This window comes from Podarcis filfolensis (genome assembly GCF_964270895.1).
Source record: "Podarcis filfolensis genome assembly, chromosome: 13".
In the NCBI taxonomy this organism is placed as follows: domain Eukaryota; kingdom Metazoa; phylum Chordata; class Lepidosauria; order Squamata; family Lacertidae; genus Podarcis; species Podarcis filfolensis.
In genome coordinates, this window is record NC_139615.1 from 19,543,865 (window position 1) to 19,557,181 (window position 13,317).

Sequence of the window (13,317 nt, forward strand, 5' to 3'; positions counted from 1 at the left end):
TAGAACCTCAAATGTCTATTCAGCCATGAGGATACTGGGTCCCTTGCTGTCCCTCAGCCTAGCCTTCCTCACAGGGCTGTCGTAAGGTTCAAACTGGAAAACTCAGGTGTGCCAAGGAGCCCTTTGGCAATGCTGAGGCACTAAGGACTCAGCCCTGTCTGGAAGTCAAGCATCCTCTCTCCATAGAGCTCTTTCTCCTAACCCATGAATCTGAGGTAGCTGGTTGTGACTACTGGGCAATTCAACCCGCTAGGCACATTCAGCCTGCTTAACTGTAATACTGTAACTTGACAAGTTCTCAGATGGCAGGCTGTGATCGGTAGCTTAACATATATTAATGTAATTTAAACATGACAGAACATTAAACAGAAGCCCCAGATCAGGATTTCTGAAGATGATTTGTTGAGATACATGCAAGGAAGAGGCTGTTGTTGCTTGTGGCAAGAAGTCTTCCTGTCAGTACATGGAGGCTGGGTGAAAGGGGTCTGGCTTTTTGACTGGTGTTCTATATACAGTGGTACCTCGGGTTACATACACTTCATGTTACATACGCTTCAGGTTACAGACTCCGCTAACCCAGAAATAGTGCTTCAGGTTAAGAGCTTTGCTTCAGGATGAGAACAGAAATTGTGCTCCAGCGGCGCAGCGGCAGCAGGAGGCCCCATTAGCTACAGTGGTGCTTCAGGTTAAGAACAGTTTCAGGTTAAGTACGGATCTCCGGAACGAATTAAGTACTTAACCCGAGGTACCATGGTATATTGTCATTAGTGGGCTAACAGCTGTCTGTCACACATGCACACAGGTGTTAAGAGGAATGTTTCAAGTGTCCTGCAGAAGGAAAGGATTTTCATTCATTCATTTATTACATTTCTATACAGTGGTACCTTGGGTTAAGAACTTAATTCGTTCTGGAGGTCTGTTATTAACCTGAAACTGTTCGTATCCTGAGGTACCACTTTAGCTAATGGGGCCTCCCACTGCTGCCGTGCCACCAGCATGGGATTTCTGTTCTCATCCTGAAGTAAAGTTATTAACCCGAGGTACTATTTCTGGGTTAGCGGAGTCTGTAACCTGAAGCGTCTGTAACCCGAGGTACCACTGTACCGCCTTTATCTTCCCCTGATCTCAAGGTGGTGAACATGGTTCTTCTCCTCCCCATTTCATCCTCACAATGACCCTATGAGGGGTAAATTAGGTTAAGAGATGGTGACAGGCCCAAGCTCATCCAGTGAGTTTCATGGCTGAGTGGGGATTCGAACCTTGGTTCCCTCCAAGTCGTAGACCAACACTCTCTGAGCTACAGATTGCCCTGCCAGCAAATCCACTTGCGGAGCACAGATTAACACCTTCGTCAGCCTCCTGAAATGCCAGGCACCTTCCTCCATATGAACTATAGCTAGCATTGGGGTTGGTTTTTTTCCTGCCATGCTCAGCAAAATAACATTTATCCTGAGAGATTACGGGTTGTAACCCCAAAGATGTCATCTGTTAATGAGTCCAATTAAGGCGATACAGTCCTGGCCACAAGATAGAAAAGGCCCAAGTCAGCAAGCCATGGGTGCCGTTAGTGGCTTTTAATTAGCAATTAATAACTTTCATGCCTCAGGGCCTCCGTTACAGGCTTTGCTGACTTATCAGTTTGGAAAAAGCATTAGAAAAAGAGAGAGAGAAACAAGGCCCTGGTATTCCTTGACCTCTGCTTCTGCACTCGCCTCACAGAACCTAGAATTTGAAAATAAAGACTAGGCTGCTGGTCTGCTGATGAGAAACAGGTTGATACCTGAGTTTTAATGAGGGGCACAGATCGAGGTGGAGAGTGCGGTTTGCCACGGGCATGTTGACGCCAGCTAATCCAGTTTGAGCCAGTTTTATCGGCTGAGTGGAAACATGATCCCGTCAGGGCTGGGCCTCACGTAGGCCTTGGTAATTTCCCAATTTATCCAGCCTTCTTGACACTTTACAACCCTGGGTTTTGCTGACTCAATGGTGCTGATGAAAGAGCAGAGTCAAGCCTTGTGACTGTCACTACACACAAAGTTCATTTGAAACGGGGGGTGGGGGTGGGAAGAAGAGGATCCTCTGCATCTTTGAAAATACAGAGAAATCCAGTGTGGTGTGGAAGAAGAGAGATGTCATGGGGCGGTTAAGGGGGAGGATCATACGTCGAGATTTGCAGACTCATCCTAAGTATGTTTAATTGCAAGTCCGTCTGAGCCAAGTGTGACTTATTTCCTCACGTGAGTGATTAGGGTGGTCACTAGGGACTCGTACATTTTGCCTTGGTTGAGTAGCCAGCCAATATATGTAGTGGCCACGATCCTCACCCCTGATTCCCTGATATCTGGGAAGGGGGTATTCAGGGCAAAGGCAGTCGCTACATGGGGTCGGTGGCCCTTGTGGGGTGCTGGACTAAATGGGCCTTTGGCCTGATCCAGCCACACGCTTCTTATTTTCTACCGAATTTGAGAGGGTTAGGATGCTGGCTTCTGAATTCTGTGGGTGGAAATCAAATCAGAGAGGGCAAGAGTTAAAAAGACAGAACTCCTGGGTTCTGTGGGAGGAGAGACGATTTGAACCTAAAACTCTAGGCTTCACCAGGGGCAACCAGGACTGAACATATAGGAGGAGGCTGCTATACACAGAGTCAGAACACTGGTCCATCTAGGTCAGCAATGCCCTATGCCGACTGGCAGAGGATTTCCAGGATTTTAGGCAGGGAGTCGTAGCACTGTAGAGTTGGAAGGGATTCCAAGGTCACACCAAAGTCAGAGTATCTCCCAGCCTTCCTGGAAGAGCCGGGGACTGAACATGGGACTTTCTGCATGCAAAGCACGTGTTCTGCCACAGAGCTGCAGACACCTTTATGTGTCTGATCCCAAGACATCCTGGGATACTACAACATATTTCATTCACATGAATCGTTTATACAGTGGTACCTAGGTTCTCGAACGGCTTAGTTGTCGAACAAATCGGCTCCTGAACGCTGCAACCTGGAAGTAAGTGTTCTGGTTTGCGAACATTTTTCAGAAGCCGAACGTCCGACACGGCTTCCGCTAGAGTGCAGGAAGCTCCTGCAGCCAATCGGAAGCCGCGCCTTGGTTTTCGAATGGTTTCAGGAGTCCAACGGACTTCCAGAATGGATTAAGTTTGAGAACCAAGGTTCCACTATATGCCTTTTAATGCTGTTAGCTGTGATCCTGTGCAAGCCTAAACAGTTGCCTTTTTCACTCAACTGTTTACAAGTTTACAAATTTAGAAGCCTGCCAAGTGCAAACTCTCACAAGTGTTATGAAACTATGAACTGTTAACAAGAAGGTTGACGAATACACCCTGAAGTAATAAAAAAATTATGGGCTTTAAAGAAGTCGTAATAGCACAGATACTTAGCAGTTATACAGAAGCAGTTATACAGAAGGATTTAATAGACATATCTGAGCCTCTTCACCTAAGATGGACTAAGGTCGGGCATTTAGATTTCCTACCCTCAGACTCAGGGTGCAGCCAGGCTCTTGTTACCTTCCAATAATTGCAATGAAGGGTGAAATACAGCAAGGGGAGCTTTTCCCATTGTAGGGATGCAGTGAGGGAGAAGTTACATCCAGCCCAGTTCTCCCTCCTTTGCAACCTCCTCAGGCCCTGAAGTGAATAACAGCAAGCTACATATTGAAGCCATACAATTTGGGGGCAGAGAAGTTAAGGGTGGGGGATTTACCAAAAAGGGAAGGCAGGGAAAGAAAAGATAGCGTGTGCACACCATACCTACAAAGCACACCCACAGTAATTATGGGAACTGTGGTTCACTCAGAGCTACAATTCCCAGCACCCTTAACAAACTAATTCCCAGTGTAGTAACACCACGTTGTTTGTTACCCAGGTGAGGAACAACTGCCTTTTTGAATAAATCACAGAACCAAGGAAACTAATTCTTGAGTCCAGCATCCAGGATTTATTGCAGCTATTACAATAGGACAGAGCTCGCTCAATGTGCCAGTTAAGAAAGTCTGCCCCAAGGCACATTAGAATAAAAGCTTATATAGTAGTTCAAACCCAGCACACAAAAGAGTCATAAAACATTCTTAAACATACATCAGGAAAGGTTACAGGCCATGAGCAGTAAAACATACATGGCTAAGCCATACAGATATCGTCACCCCCACAATGTGGCCCAATGTGTCCAGGCCATTTGACCATTCTAGGTCTCGGATGTCACACATTTGTACCCTGGTAGCCAAGCCTTCCTTGGGGAGAGATGAGCACCTTTAAAATCCTCACCCACTCCTCTTCCAGGATCTCAGAGAGATTCAAGGATAGCTAATTAACACTCTTGTTGCTGACTCATGATAGACTTAGCAAAACATTCTGCCATTTGTACCACTATCGGGGTTGGATAAGGAGAGGTGGAATACAGCTGTAAGGAGGTACATTGTCACAAATACAGAACACACAAAACCCAAGCCTAAAGCATTCTATCTGAAAGTTAAGTGCAATTAAAATTGAAGCATTGAAACATGATTAAAATAAAAAATAAACACCTTGGGTCGCTAATTCTTTTATCACCAGGATTCTGTGGGACATCCCAAGTGCTTTCAACATGTGGTGTGTATGCGGTCTGTTTCTTCTACATGAAAGATTAGTGAATTATGAGCAGTGAAAGCCAGGACTGCTGGGTCTTCCGGGGCTACATGGTGGGACAAGAATTGGGTTGGAAACGGCGATTTCCCTTGGCGGTGGTTCGTTCAGATAGGTAATTTTAAATTCTGCCCTCAATGGTAATCCACCCCACCCCCCTTTTAGAGGAGAATGTGCATTACTCCGCTGGGGAAAGCTTTTCCTGTTGAATTCTCTGTTTCCATCCTGAATACCGCTCGTAGCGGGCGCAAAGCAACTACAGTGTGACGCGGTCTTTTTCGATGCGGGGTGTGCGCAAAGATAGCGCGCGCTTCTCGACTGAGGCGGAGGAGAAGCCGAGCCCGTCACGTGCGCCAGGCAGGGAGGGAGGGCCGCGCGCTCGGACGCCTGGGTTCCCCTTTGCCCAGACTCCGCCTTTCGCAAACACTCGGCCTCGGCGTGCGCTGAAGGGCCGGTCATTGGTGGCTGCGCACGTCCCTCTCGCTGCCCGGCGGCCTTATAAAAGCGCCCGCGATCCCTTTGTCCCCGCAGAGCTCGGTTCTTGCTTCAACAGTGTTTGAACGGAACCGGTTCCACCACCAGCCTCTTTTTCTTTTTCCCCTCTCTTTTCCCTCTTCAGCAAACAAAACAGCCAAAAAAAAAAAAAAAGGAGATTCCCTTTTGCTTCTTCTGCTATCCTTGCTTGAGTTGACCCGCGGAGAGACCAGCTGCCAGCAGCTGCCCAGCCAGCGAAGAGAGACCCCCGCCGACGCCTCGCAGCTCTTCCCCGCCGCCATGGAGTCCCAGGTCCGCCAGAACTACCACCGCGACTGCGAAGCCGCCGTCAACCGCATGGTCAACATGGAGCTGTACGCCAGCTACGTCTATCTGTCCATGGTGAGCAAGGGGTCAGGGTGTGTCGGCGACGTGGTGGTGGTGGTATATTGGGGTGCAGAGCCCCCGGGTCACAGCCTCATTCCTGCATTGCAGGGGGTTGGACTAGATGACTCTGGGTGCCCCTTCCAACTCCACAATTCTGTAATCAGTTGGCCCTGTTCCCTGGGGAAAAGGGAGCGTGGCTAGAGAACCCCGGAGGACACCAATTCCACTTGCCCCGCGTTCTTTCAATCCCACGTTTGTTCTAAAGAGTTCAAGGTAGCAGCAGGCATGGTCTTCCACCCACCCACCTTCCCGTTGGAAGCTCACGACAACCCCAAGAGGTGGTGGCTCAGGGCCTGAAGTCGCCCAGAGAGCTTCATGGCTAGGTAGCAGGTTTAAACGGGGCCGGAGAAGAGCCCAGCAACACCATGCTCTCTTCTCCCTTGTTAGGAGTCTCCATTTTCATCACTTTTGTTTCCTTGCAAGGGGAAAAGCAGCCGCAAGAACAATGGGAGGGACTTTGTCTTGAGAGTTCTGGCTGCCTCTGCTTGCTTCCTTCCCTTTGTTTTCAAACGAACACTCTTTCACTTCCTTTTTAGTGCTTCCCCTAGTCTTGGTCATTGTCCTCTTGCTACTCTCCAAAAATACATACTCATTTTCTCTTTCTCTCTTTCTTAGGCCTAGGGGTCATGGTGGTGGTGCTTGGCATCCCATAGTTGCTGATCAGCCTGCCTACACAGCCTTGCGTCTCTCTTTGGCATAAAACACCATTCTTGCATTCTCCATCTCTCCCCCCACCACCCATTGCTGTCTCCCAGTTGCCCATGGTGTGTTCAAGCCCCGTCTTGGGTGGATCAACAAGTGTGGGAGGCAGAGATAAGCTTCTAGGGTGGTGTGATTAAAAAGAACATCCCATGACAGTTATTCTCTCTTCTTCCCAGACCTAATAGCGTCTTCTTGTCCCCCAACCTATAATCTCTATTTGACCCATTTCCAGTATAGGAAGATGGAAAGGGGTGTGTGTGTGTTGTTCTTCTTTTTTGCTTTGGCTTCAGTTAACAACTGTTTCTTTCTGTAACTTCTGATGCCCACACCTTTATGTCTCTGTGGGAAATGGACTGTGTGTGAGAGAGTGATGCTAGCAGTCTTTCAAGGGTGCCTTGCCAAACTTTCACCAGAACTCTGCCCCCTCGGGCTCCTGCAGGTTCCATCCCCTATATACTTTATTTTTAAGAGGGGAGCCTCTTGCACCCAGGGCACTCTGCTCAGTGTCCCCCTTCTTGCCCCATGGCTCTTTATACATTTCCTTCCCCCATTGTATGTGGGTTGGGTTTTTTTCTCCCTAACTGTGTCCTGTTGCTTTGCGGGTTGGTCAGTTCAGTTGCTTTACAATCTGCATACAGTTTGAGGTTAGTCCACACTTGAGGCTTGCCTACCCTCCCCTAACACCAATGGGCTCCATTCAATGAGTCTCGCCTCCTCCTCCTCCCCCTTCAAAATAGTGTTTATCCCCTGGATACTTTCCAGACTTGGAAGAAGTACAGATTCTCCATTCAAAACTTGTGTGTTCTTGTTCACGTTTTTCCATATCCCTCTCCCACACTCACCCATTTCTCTGCAATACTAGGCATGCAGGATTTGTGGATCCCTGCCCATTAATCTTCTTTTTAAAAAAATATTATTAGGGTGGTGGGTTTTTTTGGTGACTGTTTACAGCCTTTTTGCCAATTCAAGTTTGTCATATGTAGCGTCTCTTGGATGGGGATATCCATTTCTTCTTCTCCTCCTTCTTCTTTTCTTTTTGTAGCCTTAGGACATTTGCCAGTTATCCCCATCTCTCTTCCTGCAACAGGAGAAAACATTTTTTTGCAAATAAATTTCTGGGCTGATGCAGTTAAACTGTGTGTGTATGACAGACAGAGAGAGAGAGAGGTTAAAAAACAACAACACAAACACAAACTTGCACAGCACCTCCTGTTTTCTCATGTGTCGGAGGCGCCTTCTGCAGAACTGTGAAATCATCATGAAGGCACAACGGAAAGGGATGTCTGGAGGGGCCCCCTGTCCTGCTCTGCTTGTGCCTGGTAGCAAACTGCAGACAAGTGTCTTCTCTGTAGTCTTGGCACGTGGCTAAATGGGAGACATTTTGTAGTGGTGTGGACTTTCACTGACTCAAGAGTTTTGTTTTGTTTTTTTACAAAGTAAAAGTATTCGTATACTGCCCTCTCGTAAATCTTCAAGGTGGTGCACAGCAATATAAAAACGCAAAATAACAAAAGCAGTACAAAAGAATCATTAATAAAAGACTGGCTACTCGCGGAATTTTTAAACAACTGCAGAGACCTGTTGGCATAAAGAAGTCTGTAAGAAAGTCAAAAGTGAGGGTGCCTGCTGAATCTCTGCTAGAAGAGTGTTATGCAGCATGGAACCATCAACCCTAAATGCCCAACTTCTGGTTGACGCCAGCTTGGGTTTACAGAAGACAACTTATGCAGAAGAACTTGAGGGTTTTCCCCTGCTTCCCATAGGGTGGTTCTTCTTTTACAGAACTTCCAAGCTTCTGAGGCATTGTGGGAACAATTCGTTCTCTTAACAGACCAGGCCTCCTCCTTCCCTGCCCACAACACTTCCCCAGATCTGAAGGTCTTTTTCATCTGCTCACTTGTCCGCAGTCTGGCTAGGATCTCCCCAACGTAACCCAGCGTCTCCTCCTGTTCCCTTTCTCCAGTCTTCCTACTTCGACCGGGATGACGTTGCCCTGCGACACGTGGCTGCCTTTTTCCGCTCACAGTCCCACGAGGAGCGGGAGCATGCCGAGAAGCTGCTGAAGTTCCAGAGCCAGCGCGGTGGTCGGGTCCTCCTGCAGGACATCAAGGTACAAATCTGGTGGGGTGCCCTGTTTCTAGCCAGAGATGCCGAGAGCAGCGACTGCAGGACTTCCCAGGTGGTGGTTCTGTCTCAAGGCCTGTTAGGGCCTCAAACCCTTCTATGTGAGCTGGGCAAAAATAGCATGTTGACCCTGGGTTCGAATCCTGCCTCTGGCCTTGGGGAAGCCAGCAGCAGCCAGTCTTCAAAAGCCAGTTTGTTATGGAACTCTATAATTTTATATTTGTTTTCTGTCTCTACAGAAGCCAGAAAAGGATGCTTGGGGTACAACTCTTGATGCCATGGAGGCAGCCCTTCAGCTGGAGAAGAACGTGAACAAGGCCCTCCTGGATCTGCACCAACTGGCAAGCAGCCAGGGAGACCCACATGTGAGTATCCATGGGGTCATGATAGGCTTAGGAGTCCTGTCTTGAGCCGTTACTGTCCTTGCACATATGCCTTTTACCTACTTTGCCTCAGAGGTACTGGTAAGTTACTGGATTTGCACAATGTTGCTTCACTGTTTCATCAGTGGTCCAGCCATCTCTGCATCCTGCCTCTGATTCTGCAAGCCCTGAGATGTTACGCCAAGACCCTAATAGGTCTTCCTGCTACCCTCCTGGGCAGAAATAGTTGTAGCAGCTGCAGCACCCATAAATCTACGGAAAAGCTGCTATTCACATCATGTGGGGCAGGAGGCAGAATGCAGAGAAGGGGGGGGGGGAATCCTTTGCACTGCATTTAAGCAAGGACGGCTCTCCAAAAGTCATTTGATTCCCAAGCCCCGTAAACCTCAGTCAGCATGGCCCAATGATCAGGAAGGGTGATAGTCCTGCAATACCCGGAGGACTACTGGCCCCCTTCCCTGTTATTAAGTGTAGTCCTGAAATAAAACTGCCATACCTTTTAGAAAAATAAAATAGCAGAACTTGAATGTCAGATTGCCACTGATCCAAGGTGAACCCTACAGTAGAAGAGACAGCTTCAGAAGTAAACAGTTGGGGGGAGAGCTCATTGGAAGTGCTCTGGGTGTTGTCTCAAGTCTTTGATGGTAGACCTGCCTAACCAAGCATTTCACCCTGTCTTCTCTCTCTATCTCCACAGTTCTGTGACTTCCTGGAAACTCACTACCTTGACGAGCAAGTGAAAGCTATCAAAGTCCTGGGCGACCACGTCACCAACCTCCGGCGGCTGGGGGCATCCCAGGGAGGTCTTGGCGAATACCTCTTTGACAAGCACACCCTGGGAGAGAGCAGCAGCTGATTCCCTCTCCCTCCCTCATCCCCAAGAGCGCAATACCCCTTCCGTGAACCCACAGAAGCAAGACCCACCTCCGTCACTCTGGCCAGGCCCCACTCAAGGGGGGCTGTACCTGCCACCACTCAGTTGGCGTGATTCCAATAAACAAGGGTTCACCCGTTTAAACTCGCCTTGTGTTTTTTTCTGGGGTTTTAAGGGGGGAGGTTTGCAATGTCCAAACAAGGGGTATCGTCACTGCTGAAAGGCAAACACTCTTGTCTTAGGCAGTCAACTCTTTTTTTCCTCCTTGCAAGGGCCGTTTTCCCTTGGGCATAATTTGTCCGGGGCCACATGCTGATGGCGGATGAAGCCAGGGCCAAAACTCATAAAATTGTAGAGTTGGAGGAAGGAACCATGAGAGCCATCTCGTTCAGGATCTCCCAAACTTGGGTCTCCAGCTGTTTTTGGACTACAACTCCCATCGTTCCTAGCTAGCAGGACCCAGTGGTCAGGGATGATGGGAACTGTAGTCCAAAAACAGCTGGAGACCCAAGTTTGGAAGCCCTGAAATGCAGGAAACTTTTGTTCCTAATTAATTTACTTGGATTTAAAACCTGCCCTGTTTCCATTTGCACCTTGGCTACCTTAGATTAAATTCCACGTTGCTCTGAAATGGGAGGGGAAGCTCCTCTCCCCTTCCACAGCAGGGCACTTCAATCTTGTACCAGCAATGGTGGCGAAAACTGCTACCTTCCAAATCTCCCATCTCCCATGTGCTCTGCCACTAAGCCATGGGCCTCTCCCAAGCAGCAGGAGGCGGCAGCAGTAGCGGCAAAGACAAAACCTTCCCTAGGCCCCTTACAATGGTTGGTCTGATGGGGACTGTTGTCCCATAAACTTTTTTCCTAGCTGGGCTCCCTCCCGTTATTTGAGTCACTGGGGGCGGGAGAGAAAGAGGATGATTTAGGCAGTGGACTGCAGGGAGAAGACGTTAGCATCCCACAGCCTCCCTTTTTGCTATTTAAGAGAGATGCCACATTTTCTGCTAAGTGTTGGCAAATCCAGTTTTAAAACCCATGCCTGATGTCCCTACATCCAAGTTTGCCCCTTACATCTGTGTCAGTGTGTGGAGGAATCAAGTGTGTCAGTGGTATTTTGATTCTGATGGAAGCCAGTTATTTAACACACACACACGGGAGGGGGGAACTTTCAATTTATGCAACTGTCCAAGGAAAGCCAACGTTGCTTTCAAGTTATGAGCTGCAGGAGGCTTGACGTAGGGTAAGAGGCTCTGCGGTTAGCAATAGCAGAGCCCTTATCTCTCAAGCACAGCTGTGGGTGGAGTGATTTCGGTATATGTTTGTTATTTTTAAGAACAGCATAGTTTGCCTCTGTTCCTCCATACAAGCAAGAAAGTCAAGCTCCACTTCAAAGGTATTCACAGTTGCTTGAATTTGCAGTCTTGGGCAATAATGAGGATGTAAGATAAGTACAGTTTGTAAACAAAACGTAAGTATAGGCTGTTCTGCTTGCAATATCCCAGAAAGGCACTTGGAGAAACTCAGAAATAAGATCCTGCACAGGTAAGGTTGATGCCTAACCAACTAGTTCAGCAGTATAACATTTTTATAAATGATTTCACTGATTCGTGTGCTTGGCCTATAGTCCTTTTATGGTATATTATTATTATTATTTGAATCCTCTTTAAACTTATTTGGGAGTCGCTTCTCAGGCTTCCTTCTGAGGAGACCTACACACCATGGGGATGGGGGAACCTGTAGCCCTGCACGTGTTGCTGGACTACAACTCCCATTGCCCTTGACCATTGGCCCCCGTGGCTGGGGCATCTCCAGGATCAGGTAGCCAGTGATGTTAGAGGCCTCTCTCCTGGAGACCCTGGGTGGCTGCTAGGGAAGACAAACTTGTCAAGTTCCTGCAGGAGTGATGGGTGGCTGATCCAATACAGGGAACTGCGCCCATTCCAAGAAGACTCATAAATTAATTGCTGCCATTCACTCCTACTGGGGAAGATAATGCTGTATTGGGGCAAGAACCAGACCTGCTCTTATCTACCTGGCCTTGCCTTTAGTCCTGTGACCACAAGACAGAACTCAAGTGTGAGAAAAAGCAAGGCTTTTGCCAATATAGATAGTCCCTAGAATTAGTCCTTGAGCAGTGTGCATTGTATTTGTGGCCTTCAGCTCAGGAACAACGTTCTATTGTCACTTTGGACAACTGCCAGTCTCCCCACCTCCTCCCTTTGTTATCCTTCCATCGCAGCCTGTAAAGGTGTGTGTGAATCTAAAGTCTCCCTTTTTATTTTATTTTCTCAAAGAACTTTGATCAATAAAAGGAGAGCTCGGCCAGTTTTCCCTGAACTTTCCTTCCTGTTATTGATACGCAGACTCGCTGAACTCCATGAACAAACACAAAGTAAATGCTTGAGTTGTTGTGCCCCACCCCAATCTCTTGAGTGCTGCGACATCCCAGGGTTCCAAGCTCTCACCCAGGGTTTGGGTTTGCTTTTGGACAATGAGACACAAAAGTGCCTGTGATGTCTTTATGATATTTGTTTTATTTATACATATATACAACCTGAGCCTAAGACGATATTCCAGCAGAAATCAAGCATTGCTCTCTGACCCTTTGCTTGCTGCTTTTTTCCTGTTTCTTTTTTCACATAACAGCAAAATCTCAACTGGCTTTTATCCTTCTCCCTATTTGTGAGATGGAGGAGGGGTCCTACCCACCTGCCATCTGGCACAGATACCCCCCTCTTTTGCTCTTTTAAAGGCCCATCACCTTTATGTTGTTTTCTTAATGGCCCTTCACCCAGGCAATCACCTCATAAGGAAGCTAACCTGATTTATATTTTAAAACACTTTCAAGGATTATAGGGCTTAGAGGTCTGGCACCCACAAACCCATAACGCTGCAAACGCAGCTGACCTTATCAACAGTCAGTTAATATGGATTTCCATCCCCCTGTAAAATTCATGACATGGGCACCCTTCCAGTGCCCGTGAAATATACACCTGCCAGAGCTGGATTCAAGGGCAGGTGACCAAATATAGGCCTGGAGAGGTGCTGTGCTTGGGAGATGCCTGCCATGTTATCTAGCTCCAAGCGCCTTCTGGAGGTTCCCTCACTACAAGACATGAAATTGCAGGGAACCAGGCATAGGGCCTTCTCGGTAGTGGCACCTACCCTGCGAAATGTTCTCCTGTCAGATGTCAAACAGATAAACAACTACAGTGTTCATAACTACTGTTCTTAACCCAAAACTGTTCTTAACCTGAAGCATCACTTTAGCTAATGGGGCCTCCTGCTGCCACCACGCGATCAGGAACTACAGAGAGAGGGAGATGAACAGCAAACCATAATAAAGCTTATACCTACAACAAACTTAGTTGGTCCCTAAGGGCTACTGGACTATTGTTTTTATTTTTTATTTCAACTGCGTCAGAGCAACCTGAATCTAGCAAACCATAATGTTACAAAGGTTGTGATCCTCCCCCAATCTCTGACAAACAGGAGCAAGATCCCAGGGAGTCCCAGGCGCTCACCCAGGGTTTGTGTTTCTGTTGGGAAACAAGACGTGGCCAAGACTGTTGTATCCTTAAGAAAAATGGTTTATTGACACATATTTACAACCTGGGTGCAGATGGAGGGAGTGCAGAGTTTAGAGCCCTTGCGTCTCAAGAAGGGACTGTCCTTCACAACAGAA

General features: G+C 47.8%; 1 protein-coding gene across 1 annotated transcript; it reads left to right on the forward strand.

Annotated features, from left to right (window-relative positions):
- Positions 1–4,994: 4,994 nt before the first annotated feature.
- On the forward strand, positions 4,995–9,777 carry LOC310746550 (ferritin heavy chain A-like). The gene is made up of 4 exons (XM_083580441.1): positions 4,995–5,505; positions 8,216–8,362; positions 8,616–8,741; positions 9,457–9,777. The coding sequence occupies exons 1-4, from the start codon at positions 5,404–5,406 to the stop codon at positions 9,613–9,615; spliced, it is 534 nt and encodes a 177-aa protein (XP_083436567.1). The 5' UTR covers positions 4,995–5,403; the 3' UTR covers positions 9,616–9,777.
- Positions 9,778–13,317: the final 3,540 nt, after the last annotated feature.

What these genes read in the sequence shown, in the direction of transcription:
- LOC310746550 (XM_083580441.1), top strand. Translation starts at nt 5,404, where the DNA reads ATGGAGTCCCAGGTCCGCCAGAACTACCACCGCGACTGCGAAGCCGCC. An exon ending in TCCTCCTGCAGGACATCAAG is followed by an intron (nt 8,363 to 8,615) that starts GTACAAATCTGG and finishes CTGTCTCTACAG; the next exon opens with AAGCCAGAAAAGGATGCTTG. An exon ending in GCAGCCAGGGAGACCCACAT is followed by an intron (nt 8,742 to 9,456) that starts GTGAGTATCCAT and finishes CTATCTCCACAG; the next exon opens with TTCTGTGACTTCCTGGAAAC.